The 25,765-nt window shown below is 38.0% G+C and overlaps 2 protein-coding genes across 5 annotated transcripts in view; both read left to right on the top strand.

The window, feature by feature from the left end:
- The window catches only part of BRWD1 (bromodomain and WD repeat domain containing 1), a 121,860-nt gene extending 108,141 nt beyond the window's left edge, over nucleotides 1-13,719 (top strand). For 2 of the 3 annotated variants that reach the window (XM_058523114.1, XM_058523113.1), the window contains exon 41: nucleotides 321-8,141. In XM_058523114.1, coding sequence (XP_058379097.1) covers nucleotides 321-1,480 — 1,160 coding nt within the window. In that variant the 3' untranslated portion in view covers nucleotides 1,481-8,141. Of the gene's footprint in view, nucleotides 1-320; nucleotides 8,142-10,329 lie in introns of those variants that run through there. The other variant, XM_058523115.1, reaches the window with a different exon arrangement.
- A 508-nt stretch (nucleotides 13,720-14,227) lies between these two features.
- On the top strand, nucleotides 14,228-25,543 carry PSMG1 (proteasome assembly chaperone 1). Of its 2 annotated transcripts, XM_058523111.1 has the most exons (7): nucleotides 14,233-14,396; nucleotides 15,711-15,817; nucleotides 16,797-16,948; nucleotides 19,483-19,545; nucleotides 22,233-22,431; nucleotides 23,303-23,439; nucleotides 25,330-25,543. In XM_058523111.1, exons 1-7 carry the CDS (start codon nucleotides 14,263-14,265, stop codon nucleotides 25,402-25,404), a joined length of 867 nt encoding a protein of 288 aa, XP_058379094.1. In that variant the 5' UTR covers nucleotides 14,233-14,262; the 3' UTR covers nucleotides 25,405-25,543. The 2 variants fall into 2 exon arrangements, with proteins under 2 accessions (XP_058379095.1, XP_058379094.1); XM_058523112.1 differs by lacking the exons at nucleotides 22,233-22,431; nucleotides 23,303-23,439; nucleotides 25,330-25,543 and adding an exon at nucleotides 20,993-21,298 and having other exon boundaries at nucleotides 14,228-14,396.
- The last annotated feature ends 222 nt before the right edge of the window (nucleotides 25,544-25,765 follow it).

Raw genomic sequence — 25,765 nt, 5'->3', positions numbered from 1 at the left:
AGAGTCAGGATTAGTTTGTATACCTTAATGCAGTGGGATAGTTTAGTCTGTGTTCATGTAAATAAAATATTTTAGTGTCAAGTGTTTTGTGTGTGTAGATAGAAAGGCATGGGATGTTATTGATGGGAATATGTTATACTTGTGAATGGTGCTGAGGCTGCAAGTCACTGCTCTCGAGTATTAAGAACCCGGCCCAGTCACTGCCATCCTCCTACCAGGTTAATGAGAATTCTGGACTTAAGTTATTTAAAATGTTGTACATTTGATTCCTTTAGACTTACTCTTCTATTAAAGATTAAAGGAATACTCTTAATTTTTAGATTCTACATCAGAAGACCATGGACAAAGCAGAAAAGTTTCCAGGAAAAGGGTCTGTTCAAGTGACTCAGACAGCAATTCACAGGTGGTTAAGAAATCGCCAAAAGCCAAAATGGGTCTCCACAGGATTCCTCGAAAATGTGCAACCACCGCTGCCAGTAAGATTAAGCTCATGAGTGATGTGGAAGATGTCAGTTTACAAAATGTGTGTACTAGAAGCAGAAATGGAAGGAGAAAGCTCCACTTTGCATGTACCACAGCTAAGAAGATAGTGAGCGATTCTGAGGGAGATGTAAACTGTGAAGTGCCGAATGAACGGTATGCCTGTGCAGGGAAGCCACCTGAAGCTGACTCAGAAGGTAGTACAAAAAGTATTAATCAGTCTTTAAGTGGAGACTCAGACTCTGAAGGTATGTTCAATTCAGAACACAAAAACAGGCACACCAGTAGTCACAAAACAAATGTTGCACCTTCTAAAATGAAGAATTCTTTGATTGGGTCTTCAGAGGAAGATTCGAAAAGCCATATTCTAGGGGGTGAGATGGGTAGAAAATTTTCTTCTGAGTCAACTTTGGTACAAAAAGCTACTGCAGAGAATAACTTTGAAGAGGAACTGAATTATGGGCTGCGCAGGTGGAATGGCAGAAGACTCAGGACCTATGGGAAGGCTCCTTTCAGTAAGACAGAAGTGATTCGTGATTCTCAGGAAGCAGCCGAGACGGAAATAAAAAGGAAAAGACGGCATCCTGAATTAGAAAATGTGAAAATTTCTGAAACAACAGGGAGTTCAAAATGTGGACCTGACACTAGTCCCAAATCTGACTCAGATTTGGGATCTGTAACTGAATCAGATGTTGACTGTACTGATGATACAAAAACCAAAAAGAGGAAAATGAAAGGAAAAGCAAAAGTAGTTAGAAAAGGTAAAACTTTTACAGCTAACATATCTAAAACTGTGAGACGACAAAGACAAAGCAAACGTCCTAGGTTAAATTTGGATGATAATGACTGGGAGGATTTGGACTATGCAAAATCTAAGAGAGTTCTTCGACGTTCAAAAATAAAAACAAGAAATCAGGGTAGAAGGACCGTGAGATACCATGATGGGGATGATGATAGAAGCTTAGAAAATGTGTTAGATTTTGATGATTGCACCTTATGACCTTGAGGGAAAACCAGTTCATTTAGAGGAAATGGACTGGAATTTATGGTGAAAGCTGGCTGTTGAAATTATTTTTTGTCCTACAATTCAGGGAATATATTTATATTTTTCTATGAAAAGTTATGAATGTGACTAAATCATGACTGTTATTTTTATTTGCACTTGCTTGCCTTTGTAGCAGCTTTCAGCACAGGTGCCAAAATATGCTTCATTTTGGGGGCAGATCTACTTTGACAGTATTTAACTACATATAGCAAGAGTTTGAAATATGTTAAACACTAGATATCCTGGTTATCAAAACCAATGAGCATTACTTTCATGGTAGCAAGTGTCATGCAGTTATTTTCTGAATTCTTCAAGAGGTGGTGGTTTCTAAGCCCAGTTCTATTGTAGTATAACAATTTCATGTGACCTATGTTTACAGATTCTTCATAAATATGTGCATACTGACATTACAATCATGGGAGGTGTAACCATGATTAGTAGGCAAGGTACCTACCACTTTTTTTTTTTTTTTTCTTTCCCTGGCTACTTGAGTAGAATGCATTATACCAGATTTGGTAATTTTCATTGAAATAGTTTCCAGTTTTCTTTCCAAATGCTGTTGAGTCTTTCTTTCTCTTTTTTGTTATTTTTAAGGAAAATATCACTTTTATTTTATAAACTTGAATTTATAAAGTGCTGGTAAATTATTTTTTTTAAATGTTTTTGATTGTATATTTTAAACCGCTAAGGCCAGACCATAGTCCTAGCATTTTCTTTTTAAATTGTGCACTAACAGAATGCTATATAATTTGTCTTTCCAAGATCTCCTGGTTTCCATATAAGAGATTTAACCAAAATCTTGGTCTTCCATATTCTTAACTCTGTGAAATGGAGGAGTTTGTGTGCCTTAGATTTAGGAAAAGTGTGTTCTTTAATAGAGTGTACAGGGCTAAAAGAGTATTTAAATGATATGTAGTTTCCCCCATTTCTATTGAAATTGTAGAGTTGAGTTTTGTTAAGAGTGCAATTGCAAATCTCATCTATATAGGAAAATAGTTCAATGTCATTCTTCATCTCTGTTTTAGCTTACTGCTGCCATGTGCAATCCCAAGCATTCTTTGCTGGGGCAACTAAGTGTATCTTTATTAGTGACCTCTAGTTTAAATCTAAGAAACTGTCATGTGTTGTGGGAAAGTAATTTTGAAATCCATTTAAAGTGAAACTTTTGTCACATGATAAAATACCATAGTACACTTATTTTTGAGCCAAATATTTTTACTTGATAAGTTGTGCTACTCCAAACAGTGTAGGTGGCTGTTCCTAGCTTGTTTGTGCCTGAAGATGGACTTGATTCAAATGGTTTACATATTTTGTAGCTAAGGGGTATGTTACAGTACTCCCACCTTTGTTATTTATTGGCCCTAACTGTGTGTGGTTTCAGACAAAATTAACTCCTTTCTCCTGTGTATCCTTAAGGTGGCAGATATGGAAAAGCGTAAGATCCTGGTATCAGTGTTAGAGAATGTTCTTAAGGGCTGTTACTTTTTAGTTATCTATTCCATTTGACATGGTAGAAGGTACTTTCTCTTTCTACTCGAATGTAAGGGGAAGGTTGTTTTTGGACATTACCAACTGAGATAAGTGGGATACCTACCTCTCCTTTGGTTGTTTAGAGAGCTATCACCACTTCAAAACTATGATGCTCTTCTTCTCAAAGTTGGTGTTAAGTGTATAGTAGACAGATTGATTTAGGATAATTGTCCTTGACTATTGACCTGAAAAAGTTAATGGAATGCTCTTTACTTCCCTAATTTTAAGAAACGGTAATAGATGTCATATCCATTAATTTATTTAAACTCTTCTTAAGCTTCTCTGTTTTATATCTGTTCTCAGGGTTATAACTCCATGTTTACCATCATCTGCAAAAAGGTACCAAAAAAATCCATATAAATAAATACGGGATACTTGCATAAATACATAAATTCTTTTGGTAAAATGATACTTTGACCATTGAGGCTTCATCAATAGAACTATTCTTATCTTTTGGACTGAATTAACTGGTCACTGATTGGCTGGTCAACCAATTACTAATTTTTCATTTTGTCCAAAATGGTTAGACCCTTTTGTATAGAAGCAGTATTTTGGTTTCATCTGAAAAAACAAGAATTCACCTGGTGACTTGGAAAGCATGGTTGACAATGGTAGCTTCTCAAGTTCTGAAGTAAAACTAAGGAATTAGAGAGAGAATCATTTTTATGGGTTTTTTTGGTCATGGTGCTACTCCTAAGTATGAATATGTGACACACACTCCTACGTACCTTTAAGGAAAATTAATAAATAATTAATAGTTCAAAATGTTTACATTGAGCACTAGAACATGTTTGACTTTTTTCTACTTCTCTTTACGTGAAATGCGCAGGGATTTAATGCACAGATGTACTTTAGTATGTTTGGGATCAGTTTGCATTTTTCTTGTGAAAAAAGACAAAAGGTGACACATTGAATGTGAACTGATCCAGAAGTAAGTGCTATAGCTTTCCATTGCACTTGAAGTAACTTAATGGTGTATATGAAAAAAGACTACTGTGGTTATGTATGTCCAAAGTCCTATGATATTATTCATTTATGGTTAAAAAAAGGTTTGAGGTATTTGGATTTGATTTTTGAGTCCTTTGAAAGAATAATTTTACCCAGCATCTTAGAAAAAAAGATTTCAAACATTTAAAAAATAGGTGAGATTTAAAAAGCATTTTTTTTTTCATATCCTACTTATTTAAAAAAGGGTATACTGATAATGTGTAGTAACTTCTGAAGAAAAGAAAGTTTATCCCATTTTCAGGTAATTCTTAGGTTGGTCATTCTCCCTTTTTTACTTTAGGGGAAACTCTCTGATTAAATCCTTTCTCAATTTAGTAATCCTTGGAAAGACTCAATTTAGTAATCCTTGAAAAGAATGATAAAGCAGTTACTCACAGCTTCTAAGTTACAACACAAAAGTGTTTTCTAAATAGTGGAGAGTTGTACCTAAAAAGGAAATTAGTTTTATAATAATAGGGAGAAAGAACTTATGTTTTAGGAAAAGGCACTTCAAAACCTAGAAGTGCAAATGGACAAAGGAGACATAAAACAAACCAATAAAAATACTGTCTGAAGGTACTACTGTCCAAAAATAAGAATAAGACATGTCACTAAATCCTTCACACTCCGTTAGTTGATTACTCTCAAGTAAAATTCTTATTTAGAATAATGTTGGGTCCATACTACATTCCCTGTCCCTTTCCTATCCTTTTTTCCTTTAGAATAATCAGAACAAAGAATTTATTAACTTCACTGTATGGTATTAAAAACTAAATTGAAAGGATTTTAATCTCTTCTGTCAGTATAAATTGAATTTGATTGTGCCACCTGAAAAAAATGAGAGGTTTATGTATCAGTAGAATGCAAGAACATTGTTAAAGGTGCATACAGTATTTTTGGTTTTCCTTTTTACTCAGTTGTATTGATTTTTTGAGTAACTTCTAAATGGCTAGGAAAGGTCTTTTTGCCTTGCCCTTTTATAGCTGAAATACCAGCACCATTCTTTTCATCAATATGAAGTCAGTATATTTACTTCATCAGGTATCTTGTTGTGGTCACCAAATACTTTAGTTTTCTTATATTGTATGGAAATTCTATTCAGTTATGTCTAGTCTGATGGAGTACAACAAAACACCTTCATTGTAGAAGAACTTTCTGTCTTCATTATTTTTTAAGTTATATACCTCTCAACTTCTGCTGTGGACATCAGGGAATAATAAAGCAGAAACCCTAAGAATTTTCAACTTAACAGTTTAAAGACTGTCTCCTTTTCTAGTAGTTGGGAACATACAAACCAAACTAAATAAATTTGTGAAAGCTAGGAAGAAAATGGAGCATTGTGGAAAAATCGAGTACAACTAGATTTGTAAGTGCTAATCCTACTTTTAGTTCAAATTGTGAATTAATGGAAAGGACTGAAGTGTAAAGAGTATAATGGTGAGGGCTGTGTTGTCTTTTCTCACATTTTAAGAAAAGTTTTTATAGCTGTTTTCTTAAATTACAGATGTTGCCTAAGGATACATGGGATTCTCAAAGTTAAGAGATTTTTACCAGTCACTCATAATCTGCCAAGCTGGTTCCTAATATATTGTTAATTTTGGTAGGAAAATATCAAGACTCTTACTTGGCATCTCCTCAAGGATTGCTTTTATGAATTTGATCGAGGGAGGTCTGGGGGGGCCAGTCACAGCATTTGGGTCCTACAAATCTGCAGGCTCTATCTTTGGCAGCATGTCATGTAAGTAACTATAGATTATTTGTCAAGGCTGATAGTTTCACTCAATTTAATTGGCAGTGCTACAGCATATTTTCTGGTCATAATTTAGTTTTTCAGTTAATTTTAAGGTAAGTTTTATCATTTATTAAAAGCTTTAATGGAATTTGGACTGCTAAAGAGATAGAGGCATTCTGACTGACCTAATTGAAATGAGATGACCAGTTACAGACCGTACTGACTGCAGCAGCCAGCCGTATGTACCGTTGGTTCCACAAGGAAAATTATTTAGAAATTATTACCTTTTATGATCAGTGGCTAAATGTTACAGGAATCTTTAATTTTGAATATATTGAAGTTAAATTTTTAAGTGTTGATCTATACTTAGTCCTTGGATTGATTGTACACATTCAGTTCACCAGTAAAATTCTAACCATTTTATTGGAGCCTGTCAAAAAGGCCAATTTTCTACTCCCACACAAGATCTCTACTTTAACTTTCTAAATTAACTCATTACCACGTCTGAGTCTTAGCATTGTCATCTAGAAGCCAGTTTTTTAGTCAATTACTAACTAAAGTAGTAGCATATAATAAATTTAATCTAGTCATCCTAATGACAAGCAGAAGGCTTTTTTTTTTTTTTTTAAACTACTTCAAGCTTTCTAGCTGGTTAATTCTGTAAGGTCTGCAATATGCAATCAATTTCTTTTGCAACTCATCTTGACCTCTTGTCTTAAGCTGCTCCCTAACCTCTATCCATTTGTGTTGTCTTCTCATGCAGGCAGAATGCAGGGCTACATGTTGTATGAGCCAGGGGAAACTGAAGGGAGTCATGAGATGTGCTTGAAAAGGGTGTGTCATTGGATTGTCTGTGACCCTGCTGCTTTTCATTAGTAAAGTAATAAAGTAGATTGAAAACCCAGTATTTACTTCTGATACCTTATGCTGCCTATGTTAGTTTGAAATGCTCTGAGATATCTCTTAAAAAGTTCATTAAGCAGATAAGTGTAAGATCCCTGAATTCATACTTCAAAGAGCTTTTATCAGATTTTTAGGAAAAAATTGCAATAGCCATCACAAATCTTGTGAGAATCATAAGAATGACTGTTACCCAATGAACTGTTTCTTAGAGAAGAGAGAAAACTGTATAGTGATTAGTAGATTAGCTGTAGATGCAAAACAAAACAATGGAAGGTTCTGTGGTGCCCACCACTGAGTATACTGAAGACTTAACAGATGATCTATTCAACCAAAGAAGTGATGAAACTAGCAAAGAAGAACTCTGGATTACGGAATTATTTCTGACAGTCTCTTGACCTGACAATGCCATATGGTAGAAGTTGACTTCTCAGTGTTACTAACTCACTCTAGAAAAGAAAAGAAAAATGTTAAACCCAGCGAGTTACAGAAAACACTTTATTCTACAGTCATTCCCTAAAGAGATTTTTCAGTTTATGGGAACTTTTGGAAACTTAGGCTTTAGGAGTGATGAATATCGGTGATAAATGCTGTTTGCTTCCTGAGTTTAGGTCTTTTCATTGCCATCAGTAAAGGGCAGACAACAAAGAAAGGACATCTCAAACCAGCTCTGCAAAAGGCTTCCCCTCTCTATGGATTTGATTTATCCACCAACTACAGCAACCAATAGTGTCAGTACTTAAAAAATATATGAAACAACCTAGTATGTTCTTTTCATTTTGATTCAGACATTCTTGCATGTCATTTTCCATTCTTAAGTTTGTTTTTAATACTCCAGTTAAAATGCTGATGAGATTAAAAGGTTTTAGACTTCTACAGCATTGATGTGAAGTTTACTTTGGATTTAGGAAAACAATTTTGTATCCTGAAGTATCAAATTGGAATATAAATAATCCTTAAAATACAGAAGCTAGAGATTATTGCTTTGAATCAAAACTGTAACATCTATATCCAAGTTTCTATTCACCACAGACCTTAGAATACACAGTGATTTGTGAGTTAAAGTGGTCATCTAGGTAAACTATGATGGAGTACTACTAAAGATGTAAATTTTTACACTACTAATGAGGTTTTTGCCATATCCACATAGGGAATCATTTACAGGAAAGCAACAATGCCTCAAGCACTCAGTGACAACTGTAACACATGACTGACTCAAGACCATTTGGGACAGTAGGACTTGTGGAATTGTACTGACTTGTTAGTATTACATGACACTATTCACAAATGTATTGTTAGAGCAGTATCCTCCCAAATTTTTAAGCTTGTACCCTAACATATAAATTGGACTTCTCTAACTGAATTAGCCTGTATATATTTCTAAAAACTGTTTGTAGTTTTCTCAAGGAGAATAAAGCACTTTATAATTTACCAAGTTCTCAGTAATAAAGTTAACACTGACTTACATGTATGTATTATTTTTTTTTAATTCCCTACACTGTCACTCTTCTGTTTTCCTTGATTCTGTTTTTTATCTTTATTCTATGAAATTCCCATTTTATGGAAATAAGACTTGAGAGATACAGCTTTATCAAGCTGGAGTTGTTGTACACAATATAATTTATTCCCATATTCTCCCTCTGGACATAGTTATTTCTTTGAAGTTCAGATTTCCTTAAAGCATTTTTAAAAGCCTAATCATACTTTCCTTTGTAGAATCTTAACTGTTTCCCCTTATTTTGGATTACAAATAAGCATTTATTAAAATGTCTTAGAGTTAGTATTTACTAGGTTCCTAAATTGTCAGTATAGGTACTCCCATCACTATGTCAGAAAGGAATTGCTGCAACTTAAGTCATTTTGTCCAAAAGAAATTTTTAGTTGAAATAGGATTTTATCTATACTGTTTAACTGGATACGTTGTTGGGAATGAGCCAGTTGTTTTAATGTTTTTTTCAACATGCAAATGGATGCAGTTAGTTGAGTGATACTAGTATATGCTCATCCTACAATAAAGTACAAATTTGACCTTAATTTTGCTATATATTTTTAAAAACTTTTCATTTATCTGTTGTAGCACATTAATTTATATTCTAGCATTTGCCTAACATTGATTTAATGTGCTCAAGATTCACTTTGGATCTAGGGTTGGTCTGCAGAGCCATTAGTTCATAACTTAAAAATTCCTAAGAAAAGATTCTATGAAGTGGTAAAAACACTGCACTTTACGCCACTCCCCTTGTCACTCCCCCAACTTTGTGTGCAAGTGACTCTACAGAGCCCAACTAATGGGGAGGCTGTGCTGCATGGGGCGATGCCGTGATGATCAGCTCAGCCTGCTAAAATGCTATTTTTGCAATGCAACATGAACATCTCCATTCACAAAAGGAAATAAGGTTGGTAGTTGGTGGTTTCACTGCTCCAGAAGAATGTTACTTGATAGCTGACAAAACTCCTTATTTTCTAATCCTTGGTAGTGAAAAGGATATAGTGGAAGTGAGTCCTCCAGATGTCAAATGTGGTTATTTCAGTAATCTACAGCCTGTCCTTATGACTGCTGAATGTCTGGGAACTTGAGGCAGAGTCCTACAAACTCACCCCCCAGCAAGACTTGTGTACCTTTAAGACAGTTTTAGATTGACTCTTAATGGCTTCAAGACTAGACTGCCAACACATCAGGCATAACTAAGGGGGTGATAAACTTGAGATACATTTTTATCAAGAAATATGTCCTAGAAGACTAATTAACCTTGTATTTGCAATCTGAAAATCTGGCTTTGAGATGTGGGCAAAAATAAAAATGATTTGAGCCCACTTAAGTTGGTAAACGGGGGGTATAGTAGGCCAAGCATCGTGTGGCTCCTCAGCACAACTCTAGTATGACCCATGGCAAGCCATCCTTGGAAAACTGTCTCAGTCTTCATGAAGGACTCGCCTCTAGGTGCTTTTTGTCCTACCTCTTGTCTGGTGGATCCCTTCACAGTTTCTAGCTCTCAGCTACAGTAACAGTTCCTCAAAGGAAGCCTTCCTTGCCCCTTAGACTAGGTTTGATTCCTAGAATATGTGCTCATAGCACCTGCACTTCTTAGTTCCTTACAGCAGCTATACTTATACGTGTAGAATTAGTTTGTTTTAGAATCTTTGGCCTGATCCTCTGTGTGCCCAGCACATATTTGGCTCAAAAAATATCTGAATAATAATGAAACTAGGATTTAGTAATTCCAGTTATATAAAATGCTCAAATATTTGAAAAAAAAGAATCTAGGATTAAAACCACATTTTAGTTATATAAAGCTAATATACAATTCTGTTTTATCTACTAGTTAGCAATTTAATGTTTTTTTGACTAAAGGAATTATTGGTGTTAGAAATAAAATCTTAAGGATCTTGAGTTGTGGCTTTATGATACTGAAGGTACTTAACCCCATTCTTACAAGTCTGCTGTTTTTAAGTGACAGTTAGCCTTACAGATTATAAACCAATGTCAAAAATGTGTAGTATCACTGGTGATGACCACTTACGTTTTTTAATTTATTTAGCAATGTGAGTAGTTTTAAAATTTATTGTTTTAGGAATGTATTGCTGAGGAATGTTAGTAGTAAAATCTTGTATTACAAGATTTTTGCATTTACATGAACTTTCACTCGTTTTTCAGAATCTGGTCCTAGAGACAGAGAACCCAATACAAAAATGAGAACATGTATGCATAATCAGAAGGATGCAGTGCAAATGCCTAGTGACACTCTGAAAGCAAACATGGTACCTGAGAAAGTTCCCCGCAGATGTGCTACTGTTGCTGCAAATAAAATAAAGATAATGAGTAATCTAAAGGAAACGATTTCAGGACCAGAAAATGTCTGGATTAGGAAGAGTAGCAGAAAACTGCCCCATCGAAATGCTTCTGCTGCGGCTAAGAAAAAATTACTGAATGTTTATAAAGAGGATGATACAACCATAAATTCTGAAAATGAAAAAGAGCTAGAAGATATTAATAGCAAAATGCTGTTTTTTAGGCGGTTCAGACCCTGGAAAGAAAAGGCACTGTAGTGACTGAAAATGCAGAAGTGGAGTTGAAAACAGTCAGGGGCCACAAGTAAACTGGCAGTTGCGTTCTGCTCCTAGCTCTAAGGTTAATCCCTTGTGGGCACCCTGTGAGGAATTTTCTAAAAGCCATAATCCAGTGGGTCCAAGTGGGAGGACGGCTTGCTCACGGTCAGCCCTTGTACAGACACACGCTACAGAGAATTGTGAGCAGGAAATAGATTGTGGAGTCTGTAGCTGGAGAGGCGGAAAGAAATGACAAATGGCCTGTCGTAAGATTATTTCTTTTCAGAAAGGACGGGCCTTGAAGAAATCTCTTGATTCCTTAGAGGAAGAAAACAATGGGAAGTGTACAGGGTCTATAGAAAAAACTTAAAGGACTGAAAAAGTTTCAAAATCTCAACCTATTGCTAATTTTAAGGGTTCTGCCTTAGAGTATAAAAATTTAGACCACCATGACTATGGTATCATTAATGAAATAAGAGAAAAATTGGGCACATTTTAAGTCTAAGTGCCATTGAGCCTGTTTGACTTTTGAGTGAAGCAAATATCTTGAACAAGATCCAGTCCCTATAACAGGTCAAAAACAACTAGAAGGACCCAGGGATTCAATGATGGGGATGTTGATAATCAATTTCTGAGGTAGAGCGCTGGGAATGGGCAATTAGAGAACACCCATCAATGTCTTATTTTGTTATAATACTGGAATTCATACTGAATGATGACCACTTGATATGACTAATTCAGGGCATATATATTTTTCTATGAAAGCTATGAATGTGACTATCACAACTTATTTTCGTCATTTTTACTTTCATGTAGCAGCATTTACAAAGATGTCAAAATGTGCCTCATGAAGCAGGTCTTAGTTTTAATCAGTTAGAAAATAAATATAAATTAGGATCAAAACAGTCATTTGTTTAGATGATACAGTGACATCCTCTTATGTTTCTCTACAGTACCTTAAGAGTTAGAACTTTATGAACACTTTGAGCAAATTTACTACAATCTCATCACGACAAACTTTAATGGCAGCATGTCTGGGCTATTTCATTGTGGCCTTCAATAGGATTAGAAAATCTGGCCTTGATACTATTAAAGAATTTCTTTGCAATGAGGTTTAATTCATTAATAGTTATTTGTTGAAATTAAACTCACCAGATTAAATGAACGCACTGTCAAACCTTTTTAACACAGTAACATGCTATTGGAAAAATGAATTGTTAGAAGCAAGTTGTTTTCCCATTTAAAAATATCTGTGAATGATTAATATATGATTTGCATGTGTAAATCTTAAAAAGTAAGGGTTTCTATTCTTTTTCATTAAAAGACTAATGTAATGCATATTTTTTGGTGATACAGATTGACTGTGTCTAGATTACCTGAGAAATTTGTGGTTGCATGTCTGCTTAAAAAAAGGCTTTTGGTTGTCTTTTTCATTTTCTTAGCATAAGCCAGAATATTTCTAACCTACAGAGGCTGTGTCCTTTGCTCTGTTTATAGTATACTTCCATTTGAAATACTGATACCAGTATCTTGTTACTAGTACACGTGAGAAAGGGAAGAATTCCTAATAAACACCTAGTATTTTATGTGAATGGGGTTTGATTTTTGATCGCTAATGAAATGTTTAAACTTATTTCCAGTCCCATATTTACACTTAATTTCATAGAATTTCTTATTGGGTGTGTTATAGCCTCAACAAATACCATAAAATGAAAATATTTAAGTCTTAAGACTATTGTATGCAAAATTTGAGAATTTCAGTTTAATGAAAGGATTTCAATTTTGAATTTATAATTTACTGTGGTGGGGTTAATTTCTGTCAGTACTTGAGGCTGTATCATCAGCCTTCTTTCATAATGGAATTCCTTTTCTGGTTTGGTATTTAATTTGAATATTTATGCTTTTTTTTAAGTGCTTGGCCTAAATTTATTGTAACTGCATGAAATAAGCATTTGTTTAAAACTTAACATTCTTGTAAAACTGTCTCTCTGAAATGTATGCAGAATTTAAATCACAGCAAAATGTATTATCATTATCCTATTTATAATTTTAATCAGCTTTCCAGAAATTATTTCCTCATAATGTAATTGTGAAATTGAGGATCTTATGTGATAAAAATTACATTATTTTAGTCAACAAAAGGACTAAGACAAAGTGATACCTAAACAGCCTTTTTATTCTACAATTCAGTCATTCCATAAAACCAATTAACCCAAGAGTCTTAATGCAGTTTTAAAATATCCCATTGGTAATCTTGTATATTCTAGCTCACTAACCATACCCAAAGTTTCCTTAACTCTTACTGGATAGCAATTCGGTCTTATTGTTTATATAAATGTTCAAATTTTGCTTCAAAACTCAATCTTTTATTTTGCAGTAATGTGTAAAATTGCTAAATAGTGATTTTATGTAAATGCTTTTGTTGATCATTGTTTCTCCACATCTTAAAACAAGATGTTTCTAGCAATTTTCTGAGATTTTTTTTATCTCAAGAGGCTCCTCCTGACCCCAAATTAGTACTTAACTTTGTGACTGTTTATTGAAAGGGTTCCAGAATGTAAGCAATGCCATCTATTTTCCGCACAACTACATCTAGGTAAATGGATTTTTATTTTTCATTGCAATACTGGATATTTTCATTTTCATTTAAACTGTGGTATAGTTTTTCCTTTTATCTCTTGCTTGGAATAGTGTTCTGTGAACTTCGTCTTCCAGCACATTTTAAAGAGAACCAATTCAAAAACAATTATATACTTTGCTTATTAATGAAAGGCTATTTAAAGCGAAAACAAATTTTGTATTAAAATGGCCAAGTTTTAAAAAACAACTATTTTTGCATTCTCATAAAGTCTTTTAGATCAGCTTGACAATCATCAGCTTTTGAAATGTGAATTCCTATTGCCAGAGTAAAGGTCTCATTTTCATAACACCACGAAGCACTGTATTTCTTCCTGCCCCTCCATCAGCCCTCTGTCCTTGTCCCGAGGACGCGCCGGCCCGGCCCGGCACCTACCTGGGGGCGGTCGCGGTTTGGAGCCGGGTGCTCAGTTAACCAAAGCTCACTCTGTCCCCCCTAACGGAGAAGGAAAACGGAAACGGAGTGAAGGAAGGAAAGGCACCGGGGCGGCCTCTTCCCGGAGCGCTCCAGACTGGGGATGGGGCGGCCGAACCCCTCCTCCCCGGGTCCGCCACCTGTCGCGACGGGAAGCCCCGCCCTGCCCCCGCCGGCCTCGCCCTCCTGCTCGCGTCTCGCCTCTCTAGCCCACAGCCAGCCGGTCTCGGTCTCCCCGCGGAGTTCAGGCTACAGAAGAAAACGATCTGGGTTCGCGCGGCCGCAGGGGCCCGGGGCGCGTGCGCAGAGGCGGTGCTGGAGCGTGGCCGTGCTCAGGGGCGGGGCGTGAGGGCGAGGGGTGTGCAGGGATGCTCAGGGGCGCGGAGGCGGTGCCCACGTGCGCCTGCGCGGGGGCGTGGCGGTGCGCTGCTGTGCGCGGGGGCGCATGCGCCGTCTTGTGGCGCCGCAGTTAGGCCGCGGGGGGAGACCATGGCAGCCACCTTCTTTGGGGAGGTGGTGAAGGCGCCGTGCCGAGCGGGGACGGAGGACGAGGAGGAGGAAGAGGAGGAGAGGAGGGAGACGCCGGAGGACAGGGAGGTCCGGCGGCAGCTGGCGCGGAAGAGGTAAGGTCCTGGGCGCGGGGAGCCGGCGGCGCGCTCGGGCCTGCGGCGGCGGTGGGTCCGCGGGCCCCCGAGCGGAGGAGCGGGGCGGGTGCGCGGGGCCCCGGCGCTGGTCCTCGTGCGCGGCCCCGCTCCGCCGCGGGCCTCGGCGGGGGCTCGCGGTGGCCTGCTGCGGTCTCGGTGAAATGGGTTCAGGTATATTTTTTGGAGGAACTGCCTCCACGGCTTCCTTCAGCGGTGGTCGAGGTGGTTTCTGCGGACATGTGGCCTCCAGGGCTGCAGTGCTGTCCTCGTGCCCCGCACCTGTCGGGTATTTGGTTCAGGGACATGAGACAACGCGCTTAAAACGTTTTATTCTCCGCCCCACACTTCAGTTAGCGTTATGTGTCAGTAGCAGATGGATATGTCTTTTATGAAGAGTATTATTTCCAGACACACAAAAATTGGAGAAAATAGTAAACTGACGCGTCACCCCCACCCAATCATGTAAACTCAACAGTTATGAAGATGTTGCCACAATTGTTTTATCTCCCACCACCCCTGAGTGAGTCCCAGTCACCGTGGCCTCGCACCTCTACATTTTCCTGAATGCATCTCAGATGATATAGGCGTTTTCTTACATATGCTATTCTCACTCCTAACAAAATTAATAATTTTTTGATACTGTCAAATAGCCAGTCCATAATCAGATTTATCTGAATTTGTCCATCATCAGATTTATCAGATTTGTGTGAAATGTGACGTTTTGCGGTGGGTTTGTGTAAATCAGAATCCTAACACGGTCCCTCGCGTTACATTTAGACGTCTTGTCTCTTGAGCTTCCTGTCGTTTAGAGCAGCCTCCCCTCCTTTTCACCCCTGCGAAGAGACTGGTTGTCCTGCAGGATGTCCCACACTCTGGATTTGTCTGATTGTTTCCTCCTGGTGTCATGTGATGTGTGTCCATCACCCGCAGTTCCTGTGAATGGAAGTTCCTTCTAGAGGCTTGGTCAGATTCAGGTTCAATATTTTGCTGGCAAGAATGCTTTGAAGGTGATGCTTGCTGTTTCTTGTTGCGCACTATGCGCAATTGTCCCGCCTTTAGGGACGCTAACAGCCTGATCTCTGCTGTAGGGTTCTCCGTGAGCTTTGCATCCACTGGTTTTGTCTGTTAGTTATCATTGCCTGAGTCTGTTGTTTCCTTAGCATTATCATTATGTTCTTTATAAAATTATAGTTTGCATTTTACTTGTTACAGAATCATATTGTCCTTTTTATCGTAATATGGTACCAATTATGTTTAAGTTGCTTTAGTTTCATCTTTTGTTTCTTGTGTTAGGGAGGTGCGGCTCCTTCGAAGACAAACAAAAACATCTTTGGAAGTTTCTCTGCTAGAAAAATATGCTTGCTCCAAGTTTATAATTGCTATAGGAAATAATGCAGTAGGTAAGTGGAAATGCTGATGGCTAGACCTTTTGTTGAAAGAACAAAATCTGAAGTTACTTATTTCTTTCCGTGATACAAGATTTCAGATGTCTTGCTTTTTAAGAAAAAGTCATAGCAGAGTAACTTTGTATCTGAGTAAAAATCTCTCCTTGCTCCTGTGGCACTGTCTTTTTGATAAACTTAAAAAGTAAGATTTAAAGAACATGTTCTTGGCTTAAGGAATTTACAAACTCGAGGAACTGTTTCTAGTGTGTTGGGGTATCCAGATTTACTTAGGCTCCTGGGCCTGTTTTGACCGGACTTGGAGGGGCAGAGGTGGCATGTGTACACGCCCCCCATGTAGCTGTGGTCTTTAAATGTTTTTGAGTTAACAGACTCCTTTTGAGAACCTAATGAGAACTCTAAAATAATAATAATTGCTAACATTTTTGAGCACTTAAGTTCTAAGATCTTTATGTATATGAATCCATTTGATAGGTTCTAGTTAGAACAGTGTAGAGTTCAGCTAGAACAATGTACACGTGCAGATACACCCCCAGACCTATATAATTTTAGGCGGTTCACAGGCTCTGAGGAGAGCATTCGGGAATTCTAGTTAAGATCCCTTGCCCTCTAAGGTACCCCTGCGTCTCGTAGAACATAGAAAGTACTTGGTAAATAACTACTTGGTAAATAAATAATAAAGTTCTACTGGCCTAAAGTTTTTTTCAGAAGCGTGTTATGCTGTGACAGTATGGTAAAGTCTGTCAGTAAACCTGTCTTCTCAATTCTTGGCTCCAGTACTGTCTGTCCTCAGGGTGTGGCCTTTAACTTCTTGAGGGCTTTAGTTTCCTTTTCTGCAAAATAGTGGTCTAAGGTCGATGGTCTTGAATGGCTCTTTCAGCTCTAAAATTCTAGAGTAACTTGAACTTCTTTTTTATTGAATAGAAATTGCAACTTGCAAAACCAAACACTAACTTATGTGAATTGTTTTTTACAGCATTTTTGTCATCATTTGTTATGAATGCAGGAGTCTGGGAAGAAGTTGGTTGTGCTAAACTCTGGAATGAATGGTGTAGAACAACGGACACTACACATCTGTCTCCCACAGAGGCTTTTTGTGTGTTTTATCATCTAAAATCGAGTCCCTCGGTATGTGAGTCTTAACTTGTATGTTTAAGAAGTAGTTATTTAGGCATCATTTACATAGTGGTCATCTGAATTCCACGTTCCTTAATATCTGTTTTGGGGCTGGGGAATTCTGCTTGCAGGCACCGCTTTTTTGTTTATGTACATGTTAATGTGGCATATACAGTGTCTTGGTAAAGTTCTTAGGAAATTCTGAAGTAACTTTGTTAGAAACAAACCATAAACATTAGATATTTAAACCTTGCCTTCATTCAACAAATTATTTTAGCTGGCAACTCTAAATGTGCAAAAATGTGTTCACTCCGTGAAACAGGGAGTCCTCCTTTGTTGCTGTATGCCCCGTCTTTAGCCAGTGCCTGGGACGTGCTGGAAGCTCGGTTAATGTTTGCTGAACAAGTAGGAAGCGTCATGCATTCTAAATACAAGTCTGTTGGCATTGAGCTTTCACCCTAACCTGATTTGTCCTGATTTTTTTTTTTTTTTTTTGGTGAAGAAGATTAGCCCTGAGCTCACATCTGTTGCCAATCCTCCTCTTTTTGCTGAGGAAGATTGGCCCTGGGCTAACATCTGTGCCCATCTTCCTCCACTTTATATGTGGGACGCCTGCCACAGTATGGCCTGATAAGCGGTGTGAAGGTCCACACCCAGGATCCAAACCAATGAATCCTGGCTGCCGAAGCGGAGCGCGAGAACTTAACACTATGCCACCAGGCCGGCCCTGCCCTGATTTTTTAAGTCATAAAAGACATTCAGTAGCTGATGCTGAGTGATTTCATTGGATTGGGTTCGTCCTAATCGTAATCTTGGGTCCATTCAGAGAACACAGTGTACTGAGCAATTTGGGAGAGAAGTCAGTCAGGTGAGGTGGCCAAGCAGGTGATGTGTGTCTCCCCTTCTGCCTCTGAGAGATGACCATTCCACAACTGCTGACCACCTGAGCAGAGACCGGGGGAGGGGTTCAAACGATGGAAGAAGTCAGTAATTCCGTATTACAGTGTTGCTTGTTTCAAAAGGCAAGGACCAAGTGTTAGTCTTGAAAATTGTAAAATTTGGTTTTGTAATACTTACAGTTTGTTTCTATAACGTGTAATCCAAAGTTACTTAAGTTTACCTGAGGATTTTTATAAATATCCAGTATTTATAGGAAATTAATAATAAGGAAAGTAAGCATGTTCTTTATCTAATCCTTAGGGGAAAGGTTTCACTTTAGAATAGATTGTGAAGGTCAAGTAGAAGTTTCTGTTATTGCATCTAGTTGTACTATTTATTGGTTAGATATTTCTTGATTATTCAGAACCTACACGTGTAGCTATTTATTTATCTAGTCTTTTTCTCCCCTATCCTTGGGCCCCTTTTTTCCCTCCTGTGCTTCCTTTGTGTAAGTAAGTGTTAGCATTTCTGGCAATATATATATATTTTTTTTTGGTGAGGAAGATTTGCCCTGAGCTAACATCCCCTGACAATCTTCCTCTTTTTTTTTTTTTTTGCTTGAGGAAGGCTCGTCCTGAGCTAACATCCATGCCAGTCTTCCTCTACTTTGTATGTGGAATGCCTCCACAGCATGGCTGAGGGGTAGGTCTGCACCCGTGATCCGAACCCACGAACCTGGGCTACTGAAGTGGAGTGTGCGGAACTTGAACCGCTCAGCCATGGGGCCGGCCCCCTCTGGCAATATTTTAATAGAAGACCTTGTTGATTTCTATGGATAATATCATTCCATAAGCGTTAATAATCAGGAATCGCATCTTTCTATGGCATTGTGGCATTGCAAATTATTTCACTTTGAGCATATGGAACTTGGTTTCTAAAACGATACCGTCTTCACAGGCATCAGCATGTTTTACGATATCAGTAGGCTGAGATGCTGTCAGGCTGCTGTCGGTTACTCTTGATAGCACCCGGTGTTTACATAATGCTTACCTTTTACAGAGTATGTATTTTCAGTTGGTCTTCACACTGTGTGACCCCCAGAAGGGCAGCAGGACTGGTGTCATCCCTGTTTTATAAAGGGGGTCGTGGTAGTCTTGACTGGGAGTAGACCTCAGTATTGCACATGCCAGCTCTCCTGGTTGCTCTGTCAGTGTGCACTTTTTTCTGATATTTACCACCAATAGTAGCTTGATTCTTAAAACAATTTTTTTTTTATGTGGAAGATTAGCCCTGACCTAACATCCGATGCCAATCCTCCTCGTTTTGCTGAGGAAGATTGGCCCTGGGCTAACAGCCATGCCCATCTTCCTCTACTTTATATGGGACACCGCCACAGCATGGCTTGACAAGCGGTACATCGGTCTGTGTCCAAGATCTGAACCTGTGAACCCTGGGCCACTGAAGCAGAGTGCGCGAACTTAACTGCTGTGCCACCGGGCTGGCCCCCTTAAATTTTAAATTTTAAAGAAAATAAGCCAATAGCAAATTCAGGAACTCAAGTGTTATCTAAGTGTTATATTAGGATCCACATGAATGTATATGGTGACAATTTGGGGTGTATATAAAATTTATTTGACCTAACAGCAAACTTGGAATGTGATTTTCAGGTTTTCCTCTGTCAGTGCAGTTGCTACGTTGCTGAGGATCAGCAGTATCAATGGCTGGAAAAGGTAAGAGAGCCATGAGGACCAGACACAGGTTAGACCACCAGTTGCCACTTTTTAAGGGGTCAGTTCTTTACACTTAAACCTATGTAGTCAAATATTGAAGTGGGGGAAGTATTCGTTTTTTCTTAAAAATATTGTAGGAATTTGTTATAGAGAATAAAGAAAAACAGAACTCATTTAGCAAATGTAATCAGCAGTGCGCTAAAGTTTGTAGGTCGTAGAAGTATGAAACATAGTTGGATTCTTCCCATTCACCTTATTATTTTTTTTGAAAGAAAAATAAGCTAACTGCGTGGAAGAGAACAGGGTCAGAGCCAAGGGTGAGAAATAGCCGTGCCAACAATGCAGGCTGGAAATGCGTGGGGATGGGAGGCAGGAGCAAGGGTGCATTGGAGTCAGGCAATGGGTTCTCAGCTGCCACCACTCCAGACTCCAGAATACTACATCCATTTTCTTAGCATTAGGATGAATCAATTAAGGCCTCATTTTGTGGGAAAATTGTGTATATAATGTGTGCCGAGTAAAACAAATTTTTCAGTGAAGAATTTAACTTAACTAGAAATTGTAGAGAATAATCATGATTTTGGCAGTTGTGTTATTATTTTTAAATGAAGTAGGCCTTTTATATACATCTTAGCAACATTTCAGCTTAAACCTCAGTATATTTTTATATAGCTATTAGACTTAAATTCATTAGAAATAAATTTGGTGTGCATCCGTTTTAAACCAGCTTGGCGTACTTAGGAACATTTATTAAAAGTTATTAAATGCATTTTATTAAATGAGCAGTTGTTTAAGAATGTCTGTGAACCTTCTGATAATTGTATACATGATTTTATGTTGCATACCTATGTGTATTTTTCTAGGGAGAGAGTCCATAGCTTTCATCAGATCTCATTTGTATTTGTATTTTTAATTTATGTAGGATGACTGTTATGTCAAAAATATTTTATTATTTTTGTACTATGGAACAAATTTTCTCTTCCAGACTTGAAAAAATGTATAGTTATGCATTTCCAAAACAAAATTTTTAATCAGTACTTTTTCCCTGGGAACGGTCTTTGGGTCCCTCTGCTGTTTGGTTCCTGTCAGCCGCATACTCCTGATGATCACACACAATCTAACAGAGCTGTCAAGTGTTGTGGATTCAGACTTACAAGTATTATAGGGAGGATGATGTTAGGCCTTGTGAGTAATGTTATATCTCTTAAGTGGGATGTACCTGCTAACAAATGTATATGATGTTAACCTTTTTGTGTTCATTTACAAAGCTGTGATATAATGAAATTAGTTTTAGAAATCATTTATGGCACATAATATAAAATCTTCAATTCTATTATTATTTGAAGTAGTCATTATCTTCATAACGTTTTCAAACAGTGTGCAGTGACCTAAAATCTGCTCCTTTTTCTTTAAAAAATATCTGCTTTCTTTGTTTACATCACCATAGGTTTTAAAAGCTGGAAGGGTCCTTGGAAATCCATGAAATACAAACTTAGGAGGACATTGAGGTCTAGAGTGATTGAGACTTGCCTACAATCAAAGTAACTTAAAAGTGAATTTAAGAATCATTTGCACTGATATAATACTATTATGAATGTAGCTTGCAAGTAGCATTCTTAGAAACATCTTTGTTGGGCCGGCCCCGTGGCTTGGTGGTTGAGTGCGCGCGCTCTGCTACTGGCGGCCCAGGTTCGGATCCCGGGCGTGCACTGACGCACTGCTTCTCCGGCCATGCTGAGGCCACGTCCCACATACAGCAACTAGAAGGATGTGCAACTATGACATACAACTATCTACTGGGGCTTTGGGGAAAAAAAGGAGGAGGATTGGCAGTGGATGTTATCTCAGAGCCGGTCTTCCTCAGCAAAAAGAGGAGGATTAGCATGGATGTTAGCTCAGGGCTGATCTTCCTCACAAAAAAAAAAAAAAAAACTTTGTTAAAGTGTTCTTGAACACATCAGTACACGCATTAGAGAAAGGGGATCACTTCCATTTGCTGATACAACACTAGTCTGAATGTAGCTTGCAAGTAGTGTTCTTAGAAATATCTGTATTAGAAGAGATCTTAATCACTATATCCACTAAAGAATGAGTGTCACTTCCATTCGTTAGTACAACACTGTTCTCAGTACTGCTTGCAAGTGGTTCTTAGAAACTTCTTTATAACAGGTGTTCTTAAACACTTCACTACATGCATTACAGAATAGGAATTACTTTCATTCACTGATACAACACTGGTCTGAACACAGCTCGTGAGAAGCGCTTTTAGAAACAAACAAATCATTTGCAGGCATCATTGGCAGGTGGGAGAGGGAGTGAACGTGACTACTGGCAGGTGATCATAGCTGAGCGACTCATTTACTGTGGATGACGTTCCTGGCTGTTATAATGGCTGCTCTGGCCAGCTTTGTTCCTGACGTCGTTTACTCCAGATCTCAGCTCTCTTGGGTAGGTAGTGCTGTGCTTAGTTCCTGACTTAGAGAAGGTCACCCAACTAGAAAGGGACAGAACCAAGATCAGATCCAGGTGAGGGGACAGCAAAGCATATGTTCTGTTTTTCCGTGGACACTTCCATCCCTGCAAGGCATAATATTACTGTGAATGGTGTTAGATAAAAACTAGAGGAATGTTTCTATTCTGTAACAAAACGATATATATATTTTAATTGGAAATCAATTTTGTGTTAGGTTTTTGGCTCTTGTCCAAGGAAGAATATGCAAGTAACTATTCTCACATGTCGACATGTTACTGACTATAAAACTTCAGAATCTACTAGCAGCCTTCATTCTCCTTTCCTGAAAGCCCTAAAAACACAGAATTTCAAAGAGCCTCCATGCTGTTCACTGCTAGAACAACCGAATATCGTACATGATCTTCCCGCAGCAGGTGGTATTAAAATTCATAGCATTTACATTATATCTTGTTAGTGCTTTATTGATAGTTATTACTCAACTATTAGAGATCTTTTTGAGGTAGTTAGTTAATGATGATTGATACCAATGTACTGCTGTTAATCCTCGGTATCTATAGTTGCTAGTACATGATATTTGGTTTGTGTTTTAAAGTTCTCCAGAAACAGTTATGTGAGAGCAGCTCAGGTTCTTCACTGCTGTGCTTCAGTGTTGCTCGTTTTTTGGTCTTTGAACTCATCGTTCAAGCCAGTGTTAGATGTAAATTGTTGGTGTATGAAAGGTTGGTAAACTATGTTTTTATTAAATCAGAATAGAAGTTTCAGATACTGAATCTTGGTAGTTGCCTTAATGTTTTATTTTTTATTCTCGTTACTAATTATACTCTAGCATCGTATCAAAATCAGATTGTCATTTACATGTGGTAGTTAATATGTTATATAATTAATTGTTATTTTTTTAATAAATAAAAGGGTTTTTTCCTTTAAATGTTGTTTACTAGAATAAGTGGCTAAATATTTTACATTATGCATTATATATTTATTATTTACATTTAATTTATTATATTCAGGAAAATCTTAATCTTGTAGCTGCTTAAGATGTGTCTTGGCAGTATGTTTAGGAAATGCAAAATAAACATAATATTTGCAAAAACAAGAGATTACTTAGGAAAATAAATTCGCTTTGAAAGAAAATATGCATTATAAATGGTTCAAAATGGCAGTAAATGCTCTGATTAAAAGAGGCAGCAGAGGCAACTGTTTTTAAAAGCAACCTTTATTATTTAGACATGTTTAATTTAAAAAGCATATAATAGAAAACTTAAATTTTTTCTTGTGTATTCATAGTTATGAGTTACTGTCAAGTATGGAAAATCCCTGCAGTTCTGTACTTGTGTTATACTGATGTGATGAAATTAGACCTAATTACAGTGGAAGCTTTTAAGCCTCTGCTTTCTTCCAGAAGCCTGAAAGGTTTGGTTAAGGTAAGGTTTTAACTCATTGACTTCCTAGCTGAGTTATTATAATGAACTTAATAACAAACATAAATGTGTGGTAGCAATTTAAAACCAAGCAACACTGAGAGATCCTTTTTCTCAAAATAAAGCCTCCTAGTCTGGCAGTTTGAATTTGATTGTCACCCTTCTTTCTAGATATACTTCTGTAACTTGAGGAATGTTTTGTTCATGATAGATCAACGCAATGCATTTAAATCCTGGATGTCTCTGTAGAAAGATGGCTTTCCTGTTCAAGAAGTTTCTGTAACTGATTAATTTGGAAAGTTGTAATTTTTGGGAAGGCATTTTTGAGTACAGTACGGGTCATATTATCATAACACTTATTCACTTAATTTTACATGAAACTGGATATGTGAAGATGGGATGAACCTGTTCCCTGCTCTCTGTGTGTATCTATGGGCTCTTTCCCCAGAAAAGTGCATGTGGGAACATGTACATACAACGTCCTGCCTCTGCCTTCAGGTGTTTAGGAACTCCACTCCTTTCCTTAGAGATTTGCTGAAGGTCCAGGACTCCCGGTTTGAGAACTTCTTCCTTAAAGGGAAGAGGTTCTAACAACATTATTCCGCAGCCCTGTTTTATTGTAGAATGGCCATTAGTGTTAAGACGACTTTTCCGGTAAGTTCTGTTGGAGTTAGCTCGTTTCACAAGTCTCACAAATTAGTTTGCTTGCTAGATTGTCAGCTCCATGGAGACGGACCACGTTTTTCCATTTTGGTATCCCCAGTTCATCACGTACCTGGCATGTAGAAGATCTTCAACCATTTGTTGAATTAATAAGAGTAAAACTGTAAAACTCTAATTTAGTGTAATTCAGGTATGTCTTTTCAGATTAGCTAGAGTCACAGATAATCTTTCTGACAAACTGAATTATTTTATATTTAGCATCTCTTTCCAAGTATATACGGGTAGTTCTGTTTGCTTCTGCGGTTGACTGGTTGGCTCGTCCCACTTCATTGAGAGCGGGGCCGGGCTCTGTTCACAGGGGTAGCATGGCGTTGAGTGCACAGGTGCTCCAGGAACACTGGGACTTGTTCTGAGAATTGTAAGTCGTATGTCAGATTGAGTTCGTCAACTTCCAGCTTTTAAGAATGTTCTTTGAAGCGGCAATTTTAAATACATTTTTTTAACTTTTTCATTTCTTGCTTTAAACAGTGATTTGTGGGAGGGTGAAGTGGCTGTTTGAGAGGTGCTGTTTTTTTAGTGATTGTATACTATAGTCGTCCTCAGTTAGTTTATAGTTGCTGTCCATGTAAAAGTGGTATTTGGTCAATGAAACGGAATTCTGTTGAGTGCCTGCTGCGTGGAGCCCTCTGGAGCCATGTTAGTGCCGCAGCCTGCAGGTGGTATGAGTGATTGTCATGCCAGGCCATCGGAGAAGAGCACAGTTGTGTCCCAGCCGAGGGGGGCGAGGTTAATCTGGGGAAAGGCTCTACAGGGAAAGGGGCACTTCAGCTGGGTTTGAAAGATGGATGAATCCTCGTGGCTAGAAATGTGCAGAGAGAAGCAGCGTTAGCACAGAAGTGGGCAAGTTCAGGTGCATTTGGGGAGAGTGGTGGTGTGTGTGGTATTGGGGTGCAGAGGGAAGTGAGCTCATGTGGGAGAGAGAGGCCAAACTAGAGTGTTATGTCCGTCTAAAGGCTTCAGACTGTCTTCGGAGGCCGTGAGGTACCTCAGCGTTTTGGGCAAGGGGGGTGACGTGCATAAATGTTGTGCCTGCTGAAAGAAGAGGTGGCAGGGCCTGTTCCATGTGGCGCCGTTCTCCTTCATGTTTTGAGAGTGTAGGGACTGGGATGTGGAGGTTGCTTCTCACTGAGTTCTCACTCTCACTGTGTTAACTTTTTTCTCTCCTTCCAGAATATTCCCCAGAGCACAGAGATACTGAAGAAATTGATGACAACAAATGAGATTCAGAGTAACATTTACACATGATTCCAGATTGTTTTGTAAAGTGTATTACCCATCCATTCCTTTAGGGGGAGCAATGTGCACTGTTTTGTAGGTTCCTTTTTTTTTCAGGGGGTATTTTCTGGGTGTTAAAAAGAGAATAAACTTACTTTAATTCATTGTATTTTTAGTTCCTTTTTTATGGTGGTATTTGTTCACAACTGAAATAAGCCAGATGTTTTTCTTTATCCACTAGGTGGGAGTATTATTTTGTTTGAATATTTTAAGGTAATATAGTTAAATTTTTAAAAAGCTACAGATAACAGGTTTTATTAATATGGCAAAGTATGTTTATTTTGATATAAAAATTCTATATAATATCTGAAAGTTGATGATCTGTTGGTGA

Source organism: Diceros bicornis, chromosome 27, assembly GCF_020826845.1.
Source record: "Diceros bicornis minor isolate mBicDic1 chromosome 27, mDicBic1.mat.cur, whole genome shotgun sequence".
Lineage (NCBI taxonomy): Eukaryota > Metazoa > Chordata > Mammalia > Perissodactyla > Rhinocerotidae > Diceros > Diceros bicornis.
Note: the sequence above shows the minus strand (reverse complement) of the source record. Positions and strands in the feature narration are given on the sequence as shown.

What these genes read in the sequence shown, in the direction of transcription:
- PSMG1 (XM_058523111.1), top strand. Translation starts at nt 14,263, where the DNA reads ATGGCAGCCACCTTCTTTGGGGAGGTGGTGAAGGCGCCGTGCCGAGCG. An exon ending in ATCTAAAATCGAGTCCCTCG is followed by an intron (nt 16,949 to 19,482) that starts GTATGTGAGTCT and finishes TGTGATTTTCAG; the next exon opens with GTTTTCCTCTGTCAGTGCAG. An exon ending in AGTATCAATGGCTGGAAAAG is followed by an intron (nt 19,546 to 22,232) that starts GTAAGAGAGCCA and finishes ATTTTGTGTTAG; the next exon opens with GTTTTTGGCTCTTGTCCAAG.